Source organism: Anabrus simplex, chromosome 1 (assembly GCF_040414725.1).
Source record: "Anabrus simplex isolate iqAnaSimp1 chromosome 1, ASM4041472v1, whole genome shotgun sequence".
NCBI classification, from domain to species: Eukaryota; Metazoa; Arthropoda; class Insecta; order Orthoptera; family Tettigoniidae; genus Anabrus; species Anabrus simplex.
In genome coordinates, this window is record NC_090265.1 from 398,173,163 (window position 1) to 398,191,603 (window position 18,441).

At 40.4% G+C, this 18,441-nt stretch overlaps 1 protein-coding gene across 3 annotated transcripts in view; it reads left to right on the forward strand.

Annotated features, from left to right (window-relative positions):
• Nucleotides 1-18,441, forward strand: part of LOC136856844 (ubiquitin carboxyl-terminal hydrolase 2) — a 434,922-nt gene that overhangs the window by 323,200 nt on the left and 93,281 nt on the right. For all 3 annotated transcript variants that reach the window (XM_067135022.2, XM_067135020.2, XM_067135019.2), the window contains exon 6: nucleotides 12,536-12,764. In XM_067135022.2, the coding sequence (XP_066991123.1) occupies nucleotides 12,536-12,764 (229 nt within the window). The remainder of the gene's footprint in view (nucleotides 1-12,535; nucleotides 12,765-18,441) is intronic.

Consider the following 18,441-nt stretch of genomic DNA (forward strand, 5'->3'; position numbering starts at 1 on the left):
GGGTTCCCAGTATTTTAAAGTCCCCAGGAATTAATGAATTGGAATGAGACAATTAACTCTGAAATTTATTTAGGCCTATTTTATTGATTCTTGCATATTATTTGCATATTTTGAAGTGTGATTATCTTGATTTGGTAAGTCACTAGATGTGTTGGAATCACCTTGAAAGGACTGCTATCCTATTAATATTTCCTTAACTTTAAACATGTCAGTGAATTGATTATTTCCATCCACCATGTTCCTATTTACTAGATTTGTGCTGAAGTATTGTAAATATTTTTGGATTTATTAGTAACATCAAAGTGATGAGAACAATTTTCCTCATTTAACTAATACAAAAGAAGAAATTATTTGGGGAACTATTCATTATTTTAATTTGTTTAAACTGTACCTAACTCCCCTTCTATTTATTAGATTTGTTTAGTAGAATCTTTTGTTCTAATTCCACTAGGTATTGATTAATCGACAGTTGATAACTACGTACAATTTGCTTTCTTTCACAATTTCTATCTAATTAGTTTTTCTATTTAAACTTGATCATTTATTGGCAGAATTGTTTACTAAAATGGCAGGATGGTATTCATTTGTATAGTAATCTTTTTAGCAGTTTGGCTTATCCATTTAATGGATATAGTGCTGAAAATTTGCAGCGTAATATTTTGGACCTTGCGATATACTGTATGCAGAACAAGTAGTTCCAAGATTAAGGAGAATTTTGTTGGGAAGCAACTTGAGAAGACTGAAGTACAAAATTGGAACTTGAGGACTATTCCAAGTACTTAGCTGGATAGGTGGATTGCAGATTAATGAGATATTCAATAAAAGCAAAGCTAGAAATATGAGTTTGCATTTGCAATCAGTGGTATTAGAAGGAAGCAAGTTCGGAGACCAAATTATCTTTAAATCACTCTGTTTTCAGTTCGACTTTGGTGTACAGGAGCAAAAGCTGGATGGACTCTGGATATCAAATTGGTAAGCTAGTGGTAACGACATGAAAGTAATGATTTCTGGTCGAAACAGATGGGAATAATGTCAGAAGGGAATTTGTAGTGAAAAAATAAGGGCTGGCTTAGGAACGAAAACTTTTGGATATGCCAGAACATACGGTAAGCTTTCAATGTTTAATGGGGCAGGAGTGGGTCCATTTCATTAATTTATATTTGAGAAAATGATGGAGAGGTATTTTATTTTGGCATGTGACCTTCTGAGAGGCCTGGTACAGATCTTTTAGAGTGACCTGCACGTTTGTGAGGATCGAGCCCTACCTAAGATGATTTCTAATGTTCAAGTCCCTGAGCTAGAGGGCTTAACAAATTAAAGTTAAAATCCCCAACTCGGCTGGGAATCAAGCCCAAGACCCCTCGGACCAAAGACCAACATGTTTACAATTTAGCCATGAGCCAGACCATGTAAAAAATAAAGAAACTGAATAAACCAGTGCTATCTGCAAGTAGATCATGGAGGCACTGTAATTCACTGATGTTTGCAGATAGTTATAGGCATAACCGTTTCTAACAACAACAACAACAACAACATCAACATCAAAGTGTGTGTGTGTGTATGTATGTATGTATCCTAAGGGTTCATAACTTGTTAGACATGATGCAGCAACTGTGAAACTCAAGCTGAGTTTGATATTGTTTTCAATTACTTGTTCTACATTCCTTTCTTTTACCTTTCTGAACTGACCTCCATTGATCATCTCTTGCTATTTTTCTACCATAATGGTATTAGCTTTGTGTAGACAACTTTCATTTTCACATTTTTAATCCATCTCTTTCTTCAAGAGATGAGAATTATTCCTCTCTCACATAAAATTAATATTAAGAGGGGTTGACAAATTGGTGATTTGTACCTATAAACAATAACAATCATCACCTCCTTCGTAGACACAGCACTGTGCGAATTAATCTGGACAAAGTACGTTTTTGTGATTTTACAAACAGTTGGCAACAGTGTGCTACATATTGCTATTCTTAGATCCTGCGCTCTCTATGCATTCTTTGCACGTTTACTCTTTGGCATTTAGTCTGGGTGGTGATTGTTTTAGATTAAATGTGTTTATTTCAATGTGTGTCACTTTTGAGGAATTTTGAGGTTTCCTTTTGCGATTAGTAATACATGTGTCTTCAATGGATATGATTCTCAGGAAGTATAATCAGACTGTAGCATTATCTCGGAATACTTCCATGACAGGAGGGTTAGCTACTAAATTTGGTATCTGTGTAGTCAATATAAATAGACTTATTCAGTGAAACAAACCAACTGGCTCAGTTTCACCGATGAAAAGGTGAAATTCTGGCAGGAAAAAGAAAATGTCACCAACTGATGAATGTTTTCTCCTCAGAAGAAGCAAAACAAACCCCAGGGTCACTGCTTTGGACTTGGCTCATGAATTGGAGGAAAGAAGAGCAAATCTGCACGTTTCTAACAGGAAAAGGTTCTTTTCTCTGCTGAGAGTCTTTGAAGTATACAAACACTCTGTGAAGATAATGTTTTGGGCTCTTTTATTCATGAAAACAGAAAGGACATTTTAGCTATTAGCAAAGACTAAATGTATGGTATGTATTAGATGAATAAGTGCAAAATAAATTTAAAAAAAAAAAAAAATGTGTATGTTATTGTTATGTTTAGATTAATTCACATTTAACTCACATGGGACCATAGGTATATTCTGATAGAAGTGACATTTTTACGATCTCTGGCCAAGCTCATTTTTTTTTTAAAGATGCAAGGTCGACATTTTGATATGTCCTGTAATTTTTTCTAATTTATTCTCCTGCTACCAGCATCACGAGATGAGTTGTACAAAATGTTGAGAGCATTCCTTGACCTGTAAATTTGCTGATTTCATATAGTTTTTATAGTTATGTTATATGAGTTGGGACCCAATGACTTGCTCAAACAATGAATGTATTTTATATGGAATTGTATATCACTTAATTATGGAATTTGTTTTGTTGGGATTTCTTAGTATTTCATTTTCTTTAATTTATTGTCTGGCTCCATGGCTTAGTAGGCAGCATTTTGGTTTTCGGTTGCCAGGGCACTGGGTTTGATTCCCAAGCAAGTTGAGGTATTTTAATCATAACCAGTTGTTTGCCTTGTCTTGGCGACTGGGTGTTTGGCCTTTTGCCAACATTCCTGTACAAGAAAGGTGAAAGAAGGATTGTAACTCTGTGTGAATTCTGAGACTACTTTTTACAGAGAACCACTCTGGTATAAACTCTACCAAAGCCTAATTAGTGTCGTTATGATGCAAAACTAACAGGGGTGGAAGAAAAAAACCCTGATTGTCATGGGTTATCGAGAAGTTTAGAGTGATAAATACTCAACCAACAAGGCAGGTGGAAATTAAGGAAGTACTTTACCGTAAGATGATATTTTGGTTGTACAAAAATCACTGTTGGTATTACATGAAAAAATTTCTCACATTTTACAACCCTAGGTTTGATGTTAATCCATGGGAAAGGATCTGTAGTGTTGGTAATATTGTTGAAAAAGATGAGGTATATGCCATATGTAAGCAGGTAAACCTTTCCAAATACCTCGGCTCTCTCAGAAAAGTAGGGTGAAGTGCTCTAAGATACAAAATTTGATGTTATTCTGAAGACTAGAGGGAGTGGAGTATCTTACAATATTAGGTAAGACAAGCTACTCACTGTTTGGATTATATTTCATTAATCACAGTGATAAATATAACATAGAATAAATTAAAAAAAATGCATCATATTTTGGACCTATAAATCCTGAAAAATACACTGACTGACAGAGCAAATGCAACACCAAGAAGGAGTGGTTCGAAATGGATGAAAGTTGGGGAAAAAACAGAGACGGCACGGACGAATAATTGATGTTTATTTCAAACCGATATGCAGGTTACACAATGCGCACGGTATCGACTCAGTAGGATGTAGGACCACCGCGAGCGGCGATGCACGCAGAAACACGTCGAGGTACAGAGTCAATAAGAGTGCGGATGGTGTCCTGAGGGATGGTTCTCCATTCTCTGTCAACCATTTGCCACAGTTGGTCGTCCATACGAGGCTGGGGCAGAGTTTGCAAACGGCGTCCAATGAGATCCCACACATGTTCGATTGGTGAGAGATCTGGAGAGTACGCTGGCCACGGAAGCATCTGTACACCTCGTAGAGCCTGTTGGGAGATGCGAGCAGTGTGTGGGCAGGCATTATCCTGCTGAAACAGAGCATTGGGCAGCCCCTGAAGGTACGGGAGTGCCACCGGCCGCAGCACATGCTGCACGTAGCGGTGGGCATTTAACGTGCCTTGAATACGCACTAGAGGTGACGTGGAATCATACGCAATAGCGCCCCAAAGCATGATGCCGCGTTGTCTAGCGGTAGGGCGCTCCACAGTTACTGCCGGATTTGACCTTTCTCCACGCCGACGCCACACTCGTCTGCGGTGACTATCACTGACAGAACAGAAGCGTGACTCATCGGAGAACACGACGTTCTGCCATTCCCTCATCCAAGTCGCTCTAGCCCGGCACCATGCCAGGCGTGCACGTCTATGCTGTGGAGTCAATGGTAGTCTTCTGAGCAGACGCCGGGAGTGCAGGCCTCCTTCAATCAATCGACGGGAAATTGTTCTGGTCGATATTGGAACAGCCAGGGTGTCTTGCACATGCTGAAGAATGGCGGTTGACGTGGCGTGCGGGGCTGCCACCGCTTGGCGGCGGATGCGCCGATCCTCGCGTGCTGACGTCACTCGGGCTGCGCCTGGACCCCTCGCACGTGCCACGTGCCACATGTCCCTGCGCCAACCATCTTCGCCACAGGCGCTGCACCGTGGACACATCCCTATGGGTATCGGCTGCGATTTGACGAAGCGACCAACCTGCCCTTCTCAGCCCGATCACCATACCCCTCGTAAAGTCGTCTGTCTGCTGGAAATGCCTCCGTTGACGGCGGCCTGGCATTCTTAGCTATACACGTGTCGTGTGGCACACGACAACACGTTCTACAATGACTGTCGGCTGAGAAATCACGGTACGAAGTGGGCCATTCGCCAACGCCGTGTCCCATTTATCGTTCGCTACGTGTGCAGCACAGCGGCGCATTTCACATCATGAGCATACCTCAGTGACGTCAGTCTACCCTGCAATTGGCATAAAGTTCTGACCACTCCTTCTTAGTGTTGCATTTGCTCTGTCAGTCAGTGTATTTTTTCTAAAAATGATTCATATGGAATTTAAATGAAAATACTATAGGTCTTCAAAATGAGACAGATGCAAAAACTGATACACTGTTGGAAAGGCATGGTGTTTTGGAAAATAATAAGATAAGCACGGTTTATATTAGACTAACTGTATTTATTACAAACGTAAATCAGACGGGTACAGTGAAACAGTGAACATGGAGATTATAATCATGATGTGTTGGAATGGAAGAACATTGTGTTGTAGGTGGCATTACTTGATAGTGGCTCAGCCAGAGTATATAAATATTTTCAATACCCTCCGCTCGAAGGTTGAACCAGCTTCAACATTTCGATCTTCTGACACCTGAACATTCTAAGCACTTCCTGTGCTTAACCTTTGGTAGCCCCTTGGTTAATATTTCTGCAGGCATTGTCTTAGTTGGCAAGTATTTGAGACAAATGTCCCCAGATGAAAGAACCTTTAGTGCAAAATGTCAATGTGCTTGGTCCGACAGTGTAAAACATGATTTCCAGCAAGCTTCTGAGCTCCAGTGTTGTCATTATATAGCTGTTAACATGCTGTTAATTACTATCTCCTTTGCTAGTTGTTGCAAGTGCATTGCTTCATTTGAAGCCTCACTCAAGGCCATATACTGTATTGTGCCTCCATTGAGGACATTGCCACTGTCTTTTGTTTTCTGGTTTCCCAAGATACGACTCCACCGCCCAGTGTAAAAGCGAAGCCAGTGTATGATCTGCGATTGTTGATGCATGCAGCCAAATCTGTATTTACATATCCAGTTAAATTACTTGCGTTGCTTCCACAAGTGATTCCCATGTTGAAAGAACTCTTCAGGTACCTCAGTAACCTCTTTGCTGCTTGCCAGTGTTCTTTGCCAAAAGAATCATTGTATTGGCTTAACACACTTGCTGCATGTGAAATGTCTGGATGCGTTGCAGTCGATTGGTACATAAGAGCCCCTATCAGTTCTCTGTAGGGGGCTCACCATCATCCTTGGACCAAGTACATGATCTTGACAGCTTAACTCCAGCTTCAGTTGGTGTGGCCACGGGCTTGCAATCAGACATTCCAAAGGGATCTAAGATGTCCATAATGTAATCCTTCCATTTGAAGGTGATACTGGATTCATTTTGAGAAAACAACACTAAAACACTAAAATGTCATCAACATAAACGATGGCCAGGAGAAGATCAGCATCCGCCTCATTCACATAGATGCTCGAATTGCTGGACGTTGACTTGACACCAAGCTTTAGTAGTTGCTCATACAAGTGTCGGTGTCAACAACGGCCAGCCTGCTTCAAGCCATACAGAGCCTTTCTAGTGCAGCACACACAATCCCTGTTCGGCATCTTCAGCATCCTCTCAGCTTCAGTTATGATTTTGGACACTGCATAGCTTTCCTGTATGACGAATTCGAGAATTTTGCTGCATCGAATTGTTGAAAATACATTCTGCAGTGAGCAACCGGAGCAATAGCCATACATATTGAGCTGAGTCAAGCTACTGGCACAAACGTTTTGGTGTAATCTATACCTGGTCTCAGGGAAAAACCCCTGGCCACGACTCTCGCCTTCCTTCTTGTGATCCTGCCCTTCGCTCCTTAGTTATTCCAAAGCACTACATGACTTCCAATTGTCCTATTTTCTGGGCAGTCTACGAAATCCCAGGTCTTGTTTTTTAGAATAGGGACAAATTCACCTGCCATTGACAGCATTCATCATTTTTCTCCAGATCTGTAAATGTCATCTGAACTGGAACCTCAACCAGACATAACGAATGAATTTATCTTTCATGTTCCTGGTAGAGCTTTCAAGATCTGCCTCATGTTCCCGATCAAATCGATTTTGGTCTCCCTGGAGCACGTCGAGATTATTGTATTTTTGGTTCTGCTTATGGTTCACTTGTAAAACCAAGAAATTCCTCTCCTGAACTGTCTGAATAATCTTTGATGCTTTCCATATGTTCTGTGCATCTAGGAGTTATGTTTTTATTGATGAAAGAATCGACCTGCTTCGGCTCCTTGTTGGGATGATTGTCATCAAAGTGATCTTGTTGAAAAAATATGTTTGTGTGCTGACTTGGGAAAAAATCATGATTGTATTTTTGCTCTTTCCCTATCTTCTCTCAAAACCTTGACATAACGCAAGATAGCCACTTTTTGTTCCTGTCCTATACAAATTCTGAAACCATTGGACTGCTCCGTCCATCCAAGGAATATGCCCGTTTTACCGTGGGAATAAAATTTTCCACGTTCAGTGATCGGTTTAGGCAGTAGGTTTTACATCCAAATTTTAATTTACAAACATTTGGAACCTTTCCAGTCCAGGCTTCATAAGGGGTTCATCCACTCACTTTACTTTAGGGTACCTGTTCCTAATGTAATTTGCTGTTGCAACAGCCTCTGCCCAGAAAGAAGAAGGAAGTCCGGACTGCATTAATAAACATCTGTCCATCTTGATGAGTGTATGGGTTTTTTTGTTCCACTATTCCATTTTGTTCCGGGTTACACGGAATCGTTATCAGATTATATTTTTATATTTGCATTATTTATTTATTTATATTTTCCTATGTTTCCAAATGTTTTCTGAAGTCCTGAAACTCATTAATGACTTAACTTTTCTGATGAAGAAACTTCACTCGCACCATCCAGACGTATTGTCGATGAATGTGATGAAGTAACATGCATTTACATTTGAGAAAACTCATTGGGCCACAAATGTTGGAGTGAATCAACTCTACTTGTTCTATTCACCTTTCAGACTTCTTTGGAAAAGGAGTACTTGTCATCTTTCCCTGGAGACAGATTTCACATTTGAAATCCTCTTTATTGTTAATGACTTTGATTCCCTCTATCCTTTTATTCTTCACTGCTTCACATAGATCTGTTATGTTGAGATGTCCCAATCGAATATGCCATCCAAACCATTCAGCTAGTCCATGGCGTTAAAAAATCTCCGTAAATGATCGCGTACGTCTTCATCTGCTGTAATTGTTGCCTTCCACAGGGGGCCCCTTTTGATTGGTAAATTGACTCTAGTTTTTAGTTTTAGTCACAGTTCGTGCAAAGTGACACAATCTTTTATTTGTTTCATTTCTGAAGGTTATTTATTTATCATATGGCTTTTAGTGCTGGAAGTGTCCGTGGACATGTTGGGCTCACCTGGTGCCAGTATTTCTATTTGACGTCCATGGGTGAGCTGCGCGTCTGGATGTGGGTTGATAATGATAATGAGGTAGGGAGAACGTGAAACCTGGTGTCGGTACATAACCTCCTGTCGGATAACACCAAGGCGCCTACTCAAGGCTTTACGTCCCTATCCAATGGATGAATCATTGATGATGATGATGCATGTTGTTTAAAGGGGCCTAACATCGAGGTCATCGGCCCCTAATGGTACGAAATGAAATAACAAAAAATTCAAATTCATCCACTGACCAAAATAAAATTTAAAAAAAATTGTCATGAAGAATGAATGGATGGACATGAACTCTACAAACAAACAAACAAACAAACAAACAAACAAACAAACAAACAAACAAACAAACAAAAACAGTGGATCAGACTCAAAAAGAAGGTAGTTAATTAGAGTATTACTGACCAAGGGACCATTTATAAAGCACAATGATGCTTGATGTCTGAATGGGTGCTAAATTCACATCTAAGTCCCCACAGAATGGTACATGTCGCGAGTAAAGTAGAACCATGGTATTTGTCATTTTGGGGTACTGATCAAAAGTAGCGATGACTCACGGTGGTCCACACAAGATGGTATTACTCACAAGTATTGCAATTCATACAGGGAACGCAGGCCTATGGTGTTTCTCACACAATGGTGCCACTCATAGCCAACGCAAACCGGTAAGGTTCCTCACCTAGGTGTACTAGTCACGGGCGCCGGTATTCCTGTGGTGTTCCTCACATAGTGGGTACCAATCACAGGCAACGCCGACCCACGGTGCCACTCATATAGCGGTGCAACTCGCAGGCTACGCCCAGACCCGTGGTGTTGCTCACATGGGTACAACGCACGGGTACTGGAATCCACCAGGCCAGGCTTTTTACTGCAACTAATCGCAAACCTATTTCGTACCAATTTAGTGATACTACTCGCAAGTACATGCAACCCATGGTGTTCCCCGCATGATGGTACGAATCAAGAGTAGTTTCATGGTTCTAATTCAATCATCCCTTGGTCGCCCCTTGTAGTCGCCTCTTACGACAGGCAGGGGATACTGCGTGTGTATTCTACATGTGTGTCCCCCACCTGCAGGGGATAGTGTGTTTGGTCCGCGAGAGGTATTTTATTTCCCTCAAGTCCGCCGGCAAGCCGGTTAGGACCCCCCTATCCGCCACTTGGGACGCGCCACGTGGGAGTATCACCTCTCCCCCTGCTACGCCTGCATAGCAGGTTCGTGGATGGATGAATCACCATCAACAGCGTCATATGCCCTCACTCAGTATTAACCCTGTAACCTGATAAGCTGGAATCATACAATGTGTCCTGAAGATGTTAACACGGACCATGTTTCTCAGTTCAATATCGGAAACCTCAAATGGCCATAGACCTAACATTCTGCTACATCATCGTAAGTCGTGTAACTCATTGCTGAGCGTCGTGACCCCATTTGACTTCACACAAAATTTTTTTTCAGAGGATGGCACATTTTAGTACATAAAATATATAAACGAACGCAAGCACAATGAGATTTTGTTATAATTTAGTTTTATTAATGTGAGTTTGTACTGAACAATTTAGTGTTTTAACACCAACAGATTTGAATGTATACGGTTTTAACTCAGTATATTCGACCTTGAAGACCAGTGCTATTTGAACTGACACACAAGGTGTTAAAAATAAAAGGAATAATTTAAGAAATACCAAATAAACAAGAAACAAGATCAAACTCGGTACCCCAAGATGAAACACTTTGAACGCACACAAACCTATTTCTTTTTCTTCAGATTGTTTTTAATTGTGACATTTGATCCACAAGTTTGTGAACTTGGAGAAATATGAGACAATAATTTTGTATTTTATCTAAATATATATTTTAATATAATTTATATAGGAGTTAGTTTTACAAAAATGTTGATGTATATTTTATATTAATTGCCAGTTTTTCAAGACTTTCTTGCAGCTGATGATGGCGCTAAAGAAACGTCGAAACTAGTATTGCCAAGTAAAGTTAATATATTGTAATACATTCAGGCAACATTGTTTTGTATTGAATAGGTGGAACCTCTAAAAACTAAGTATTTATGATCTCGGTTCAATACGGATAAAATAAAATATTAAATTTCTTATGCTAAATTGTAGGCCTTCACATTTAGTTTTCTTTTGACTGTGATATTAGTGCATCCAATATAAAGGGAGTCCTTCTCCCTCCCTTCATTAAGTTTCTTCACGACTTTTTCTTATTTCGATAGTCATCTGTACAATTTTCCTTGTTGTGGCTAGCTGTAGTACAGGTCATTGATGGGACAATCAAATAGCTTGTGCAAAGTTATCTAACACCCCTCCAGCTACTTTCCGCCAATATTCAGGCATGCTGTTTTACTCAGGATGCAGCAGTAATCCCATCTATTGGGGGTGAGTGGCAGTTGAAGAGACGAAAACACGTCGCAGCAATGGTCAATGTAATGCTATTTTTGATCAGTTTTTTGAGCTCTTGAAATTGTAGGCCCTCGCATTTAGTTTTTTTCTGATTCTGTGATATTAGGGAATCTAATGTAACGAGGCCATCCTTCATTCACAACGCCCTCTTATCTTATTCTTCAAGCAATCGTTCCTTTATGATTTTTTCTCATTTTTTACAGTCATCTTCACAATTTTCCCTTGTTGATATGGACCGATGACCATGCGCTTTTACACCTTAAGACAACAATGACAAATAGCAATTGCCAGTTAACACGATTGAACAATATTTCCATGTTAGCAATGCTCGGCGTTGATATGGACTAAGCAACGAAAGCCTAAATTCATGAATTCTGTTTTCGTAGTTGGTACAGTAAAACTGTATAAGATATAAATTATTGGAAATTGTATTCTCAATACCTTTTATTATGTAGTGCATTTCGATAGGACCAATAACATAGGTATTTACAAATTAAATTTTAGGCACCTTCTCCTAAACTACCATTTTATCCAGCGTGAATAAAATTATTTATAGCCTAGACTGTAGTGCCTTCTTCCCTGACGTTACGTACTGATTTTCATTAAATTCTGGTCACCCATTGTCTCGTAGTTCGGCTTGATTTGGACTAAGCAACAAAAATCGAAACTCATGAATGTCTGTTATCATAGCCAGTATGGTAAAAAGTATAAGACATAAATAATAAGAAATTTAATTCTATATAACTTCAGTTATGCAGTATTTGTTGATAAGATCATTAATAACATGAATATTTATGAATTAAATTTTAGGCTTTCCCGTAAACTACCATTTTACTAAGCGTGAATAAAATTATTTACAGCTTAGGTTGTAGAGCCTCATTTCCCAACTTTAAATATGGAATTTCACTAAATTCTTTCGGCCATTTTATCATGATGCACGTACAGACAGACAGGCGGGCAGAGATGATGGAAAATGAAAAAGTGTATTTCCTTGTTACTGTGGACACGACCAATACAGAAATACCATTCTTTTTAAATTCTGAGCAATGTACAGACAAAATTTTATTTTATATATGTTACTTGATATGTACGGTGGGGGGCGTGATTAACTCAGTGGCTTAGCTGCTGGCTTCCCACCCGGAAGGCTGAGGTTCGAATCCTGGTTGCTTCTGGGTTGAGATTTTCATCTCAAGAATCATGTGATGTCAGGAAGGGAATCCGGTCTTAAACCCCCGGCCAAAACCAAAATGAGCCTAGGTGGCTCCAGCGACTCCAGAAATAACTGGGATAAGCTGAAGAAAGTTTTATGTACAAGTAGGAACAGATGCAAGAGGATACCAATAATGAAGATATAAGGCTCTTGTTAGACTTTATTTTGAGGTAGACTTTGTAGATTATGTTTGGACAGTGTAGCCTTCACTATGGATTGGGGATTGAAGACATGCTTATTTGTTCTAAGTCTTCCAGACAGAAGGTTAGGAAAACAGGCTATGTGTCTATAAAGGAAACTAAGTAAGTTTTGTGTACACTGTTCATAATTCACCAGTTGTATAGCTTGTAGTTTTTATAAAAATGGTATCCGAAATTCACAATTGGTAGTGTGACAACATTTTCATATGGATTGCAACCATTGTTTGAATGTTATTTCATTGGGATTATCTACTAAATGATCTCTTATCAAAGTCTTAGCAAGTTTCTATTATTTATTCATGTATTTTCTTTCTTTGTTTTAGCCTTTGCAACTGTTATCCAAGAGTTATGGCGTAATGAAAGTGATGCTACTATTGTGAATACAACGTCTCTGAAATCCCAGATTCAGCGCTTCGCTCCACGCTTCATGGGTTACAGCCAACAGGATGCTCAGGAATTTCTGCGTTACCTTTTAGAAGGACTTCACGAGGATGTGAATCGAGTTACCTCTAAACCAAAGCCAATCCTTACTGAGATTGATGATTCTCTCAGGTGGGTGAGAATACCTTCATCAATATATTACTGCTGAGACTGCTGCTTAGTCTTTGAGTGCTTACTTTAGAAAACTGTATGCACGTACCGTGTCTCTTCTTCTTCTTCTTCTTCTTCTTCTATATATATATATTCTAAATATTGTCCCTTTTTTCCATCATCATGCCTATACTGGGTGGTTCACCAGCCTCTTGCGGTTTAGTTTCATGCATCCCGCCGCGTTTACTACAATTCTGAAAAAAAAAAAAACGGTCCCTCTCCCTAAACGGTGGTAATACAATGAGATGCATGGTGATTGGATAAAAACCAGCAGGAATCTTGAGCGCCACTATTAATTCATTGCAAGTACCCTGAATAAACCTGTAAAATGAGCACAGATATGATGAATATGTACCTTACAACAGGAGGTGCATTCACAGAGCAGGAACAGGTATTGTATGGGCTAGAAACTGCGTGTGTTGATTGGGATGTGGCAAGGTTGCATACTTAAGTTTCCACAGACTGATTTGTTTATTTGGCCCTGAAAAGGACTATTGGTATGGTGACAGATGGTATGGAGCTGGATTGCAAGACTCGAGGAAACATGTGACAGGATTTCAGTTATCTACATCTTTTAACGCAGCACCTGCTCTAACTGACGACCTCTTTGGTCGATACAGAGCTGCGCGTTAACTTGTAAGGGCTGTCTGGCACGTTGCAACATTTCTGGCATAACAGATTGGCATGCCTCTGTGATGGACTGTCTAAGATGACCAGGATTGCTCAGCTCCTATGCATACCGGGTAACATAGCTTGTAGTTTTACTTCTTTTCCTTTACCATTATAGACATATAGCTTATTTTTTTAACCTTCTGTCTGGAAGACTTAGAACAGATAAGCATTTCTTCAATCTGCAATCCATAGTGAAGGCTACACTGTCCAAACATAATCAACAAAGTCTACCTCACAATAGGGTCTAACAAGACCCTTATATCTTCATTATTAGTATCCTCCTGCATCCGTTCTCCTTCTTGTCCATTTATCAGGATACATTGCATGGAGATGGTTCCAGATGATCACCGTCGCATGCGGTGGAGCTCTGCGATGTTCAAACCCCATCCTGCAGCGGTCAAGGAGTGGCACATGTTCCAAGAACAGTGGTAGGTCATCTTGGAGAAACTGCAAATGGTGTTCTTCCATTAGAGGTCCCTCAAAGAAATGGGGACCAGGGAGGTGATCACACATGATGTCACACCATATGTTCACATCCCACTGTACCTGAAAAGCTGCCTGTCATATCCTGTGAGGACTATTCACATTCCCGTAATGCATATTGTATCGATTAATGATTTCATTGTTATGGAACCGCGCTGCGCCCGTAAATAAGGTTGTCACTAAAAAGGCATGATCAGTGTCCATGTGCTGTAGGATCCATTGACAGAAGCCACCCATGCTTTGAAATCATGACCATGGAGCTTCTTGTGTAATTGCAGGTGGTATGGGTGAAACTGCTGGGTATGCAGTATCTGCATAACAGACGCAGTACCCAGTGTGCTAGTGTGAAGGTTATGCTGGACAACGTCCAACACAACTTCTTCATTGTGAGCAGATGTCACAGGATAATCTCAGAACAGGCTGTGTCATTCCCAGGGACACAGTAGCCTGCAGACGTATTTCCACACACTGAAATGTCATGCCTGTTGGTTGTCCTTTATCCAGAAAGCGTTCTTGATACAGGCGCTGTGCCTGGTATGCATTCTGTCCAGTTTCTCCATAGATGAGTAACATATCCACATACTCATCACTGGAATAAATCATGAGGCAGTGAATAAGCTTTGTTTTGTTTTGTTTTGTTTTGTTTTGTTTTGTTTTGTTTTGTTTTGTTTTGTTTTGTTTTGTTTTGTGTTGTGTTGTGTTGTGTTGTGTTGTGTTGTGTTGTGTTGTGTTGCGTTGTGTTGTGTTGTGTTGTGTTGTGTTGCGTTGTGTTGCGACTTGTCTCGATGGATGGGAGTTCGTACAGCTACATACCTACCTGCCATCGCATGTTGTTATCGTTCCAATAAGGCACACTTTGCAGTACCTGTGGTATGGAAAGCTTAAAACATGTATGTCATAGCTAATTAGTTGCCTGTGTCCTAGCCACAGACCATCACCTCATCCTCATCCAACCCAGCTCAATACCATATGCCATGATACATACGTCCTATTACAGGGCCAAATAAACAGATCAGTCTGTGGAAGCTATCATGAATGCAACCTTACCAATCCTAGGAAAAAATTACTTGTGTGGGATTCGAACCTTCGAGCACCGTCCACAATCACAACTCCTACTGCTCCTATGCCAAGTGATCTATTGTGAGGCTTGACATGCAGTGTGCAGTTTCCAGCCTATACAATCCCTGCTCCTGGTCTATGTGTGAACCTCCTGTTGTAAGGTATGTGTTTTTTGTATCTGTACTCATTTTACGGGTTCATTCGAGGTACCCTTAATTAATAGTGGCTTTCATGATTCCTGCCGTCGTCTGGTCCATAAATGCATATTTTGATATATTACCAGGGTTTAGGGAGAGGGGCCGATGTATTTCAGAATTGTAGTAAAAGTGGCAGGATGCATAAAACTAAGGGCCGGTTCTACCATCTGCTGGTAAAGTGGCTGGCAGCTGCCCGGGAGGTAAACTACCTGGGGGTCTAAATCAGCTGGTATTTTGCCTTGCGTGCAACCACCTCCGCGCAAGCGCTGGGTAGCTACCTGGAGCTAGACACCGATATACGGAGTTGGCTAAACTGATTTTCAGCGACTTCTCGCTTTCGAGTGTGCTGCTATCTATCGTCAGATGTATGAAGCTCATTTCGATTGTCTTATTTTCCTGTGCTTGCATCTGTTGATTATCATCAAAAATCCTAATAAGGTGGCTTTTCAGCAGCGCCCAAGAAAATCCTAAGAAGAAGAAAGCCTAATAAGGGGAGTCTTAAGAGTTATGGACAACGATTTATGTCAAGCTTTCGTGATTTTAATCTATGAGCTTCAAAATCAATACCTAATTGGGGTTCAAATCTTGAGATTAAATTTTCTTAGCCAGTTATAACCTGTCATGTAAGGCAGCGTTTTTGGAAAGTATTCTCGTAGTAGATTGGTCAAGTCGCTTGCTCCGTAATTAGAGGGTACGCAGGTTTTCATCGTCTTTCTAATTTACATTAACACTTTTTTTTCCGTTCCCTGCCGTTGTTCTCAACTCTTTTTCACGTGCTTCCATGAACGTATATACACCACATCTTCCTTATGGACTTATTGCCTTTGAGCATTCTATCTGCAGGCATCTGTGAATTGATTATCTCCACGATGCTCTATTTGCAACTAGCTCTGTGACCTCGTTTAGTTCCACATGCTTCCATTTATTGATAATGCATTTCATTCTAATGTTTAACTTTATGAGATGTCCGACTCGTTGGCTGAATGGTCAGCGTACTGGTCTTCGGTTCAGAGGGTCCCGGGTTCGATTCCCGGCTGGGTCGGGGATTTTAACCTTCATTGGTTAATTCCAGTGGCCCGGGGGCTGGGTGTTTGTGCTGTCCCAAACATCCCTGCACCTCACACACCACGCATAACACTATCCTCCACCACAATAACATGCAGTTACCTAAACATGGCAGATGCCGCCCACCCTCATCGGAGGGTCTGCCTTACAAGGGCTGCACTCGGCTAGAAATAGCCACACGAAATTATTATTACTTTATGAGGTAAAGTTGGAAGGTACTGTTAAAGAACTAATCGGGGTAAATATCCATCATAGGAAGAGGAATTCGTGAATGGAATAGTTTCCAATTTCTTCGAAATTATTTACAAGAAGACTATGTAAACAACTGATAGGGAATCTGCTACCTGGGCGACAGTCCTATATGCTATATTAATCATAACATCACTTTCTATAAATAGCACACACATAAAGCATTTTCCTAGTAGACATATTAACAAAAGAACGTATGTAAAAAGGCATACAGATTAATACAGCGCTAATAATGAAAATAAAAAAGATTCATCATAATGAAGAATCGAACCTGCAAACCTCGTATTTTGAACTAAGCGTGTTAACCATTACGCTACGAGGAAGATTGGGGGTAATGGGGATAACTAAGTTATACCTGGTGTCTGAAAACTGAAAACGTAGAAAATTAAATCCTATTTGAAATTATTTCCAAATAGGTTTTGATTTTATATCCTTTTAGAGTTTCTTTGTGAAAGCTTGACGTATAAAATGTGTTCCCTACGCTATCAATGCGAGAGGCTGGTGTGAACGTTGCAACACAAAGGAAGCATTAATGTTCAAAATCTTGCAATACAATATCGATCACTGTTATAGTATAATGCTTTTTTCAGTATACTAACCTAATTTGAGTTGTATGTTACCAGAAATACAGCTAATAATGTTCAGCCCTCAAAACTTGCCCGGCAGGTAAAGTATTATCGGGCCCTCGAAGTGGCCGATAAATTATGCGCCGGGTAACGACGATTTATGTTGCCGATAGCGCTACCTGGGAGTGGTCGAAGGGAAACATCCTTTTACATGGAGGGCAAGTTACGCGCTACTTTACCAGTAAGTGGTAGAACCGGCCCTAAATCACAAGAGGCTGGTGAACCACTCGGTATATCAGTCTTAGTTGCCTTTGTGGTCACGATCTTCTGTTGCAACTAATACATTACCTTGGGTATTTTGATAGCACTGTATTCAATCATACCTTATGATTCCATGGCCATTCTCCCAGCTTAGAATTTTCTTTTGAATTTCTGTCTTCGTGAGGAGACCAATAATCCTATTGTTTTGTCTCGTAACTCATTCAAGTCACAATAAATGCCCACATCAGATTTAATTTGCCAGCCTGCAGTTTGAGCATACCTGTCACACACAAAAAAAAAATGCATAAAATAAAAACTAATGCAGAAAATTATCTCAAATTTAGCATTCATGCCATTGAAGGATATGACTTGCCCATTCTTCATTCGTTGAGTGACTGCTGGCTGTAGTACAAACGTTTCATTTGAAATAATTTTGAAAATAGCAGATCTGTGTACTCTGCAAACATTGCAATTTCGGATGGTAGGCGGACTATACATTTTTTTATATGTATTTCTGAAACACTTCTGTATACACGAAATGGATATATATCAGGATTATTGTCTTTTTCTCCAATTTCCAACCACCATGGTTCTTTTTTGTCACCAGCCGCGCGCATTTGGAAGAAGCTGGTGCATCACTTTCACTCTCTTTTTCTTCATTATTCTGCTCACTTCAGTAACTTTCACTGTTGCTGTCACTATCTTTGAGCTCTGATTCATTTTTCACCATGTTATTATTGTCATAATACACTGACTTAGCAAATGTCATGTGATAGTCACCTAATAGCGTGTGGGGTCTCCTCTGGCCCTGCGAACTGCAGTGAGACACCATGGAAGTGAGTCAACAAGTTCCTGGTAGTCCTCTGGACACAGCTGACACCAAATTGTTTGCAGAGTAGCCGCCAATGCTGGTCTGTTCGTGGGTGCAGGATCCATGGCACGGAGCCTGAGTTCCAGGACATTCCAGATATGCTTGATAGGGTTCATATCGGGGCTCCTGGGTGGCCATGGCAGTCGTTGCACCTCCGCTGCATGTTCCTGGAACCATTCCTGGGCGACGTGGGAGCGATGTGGCGGCGCGTTATC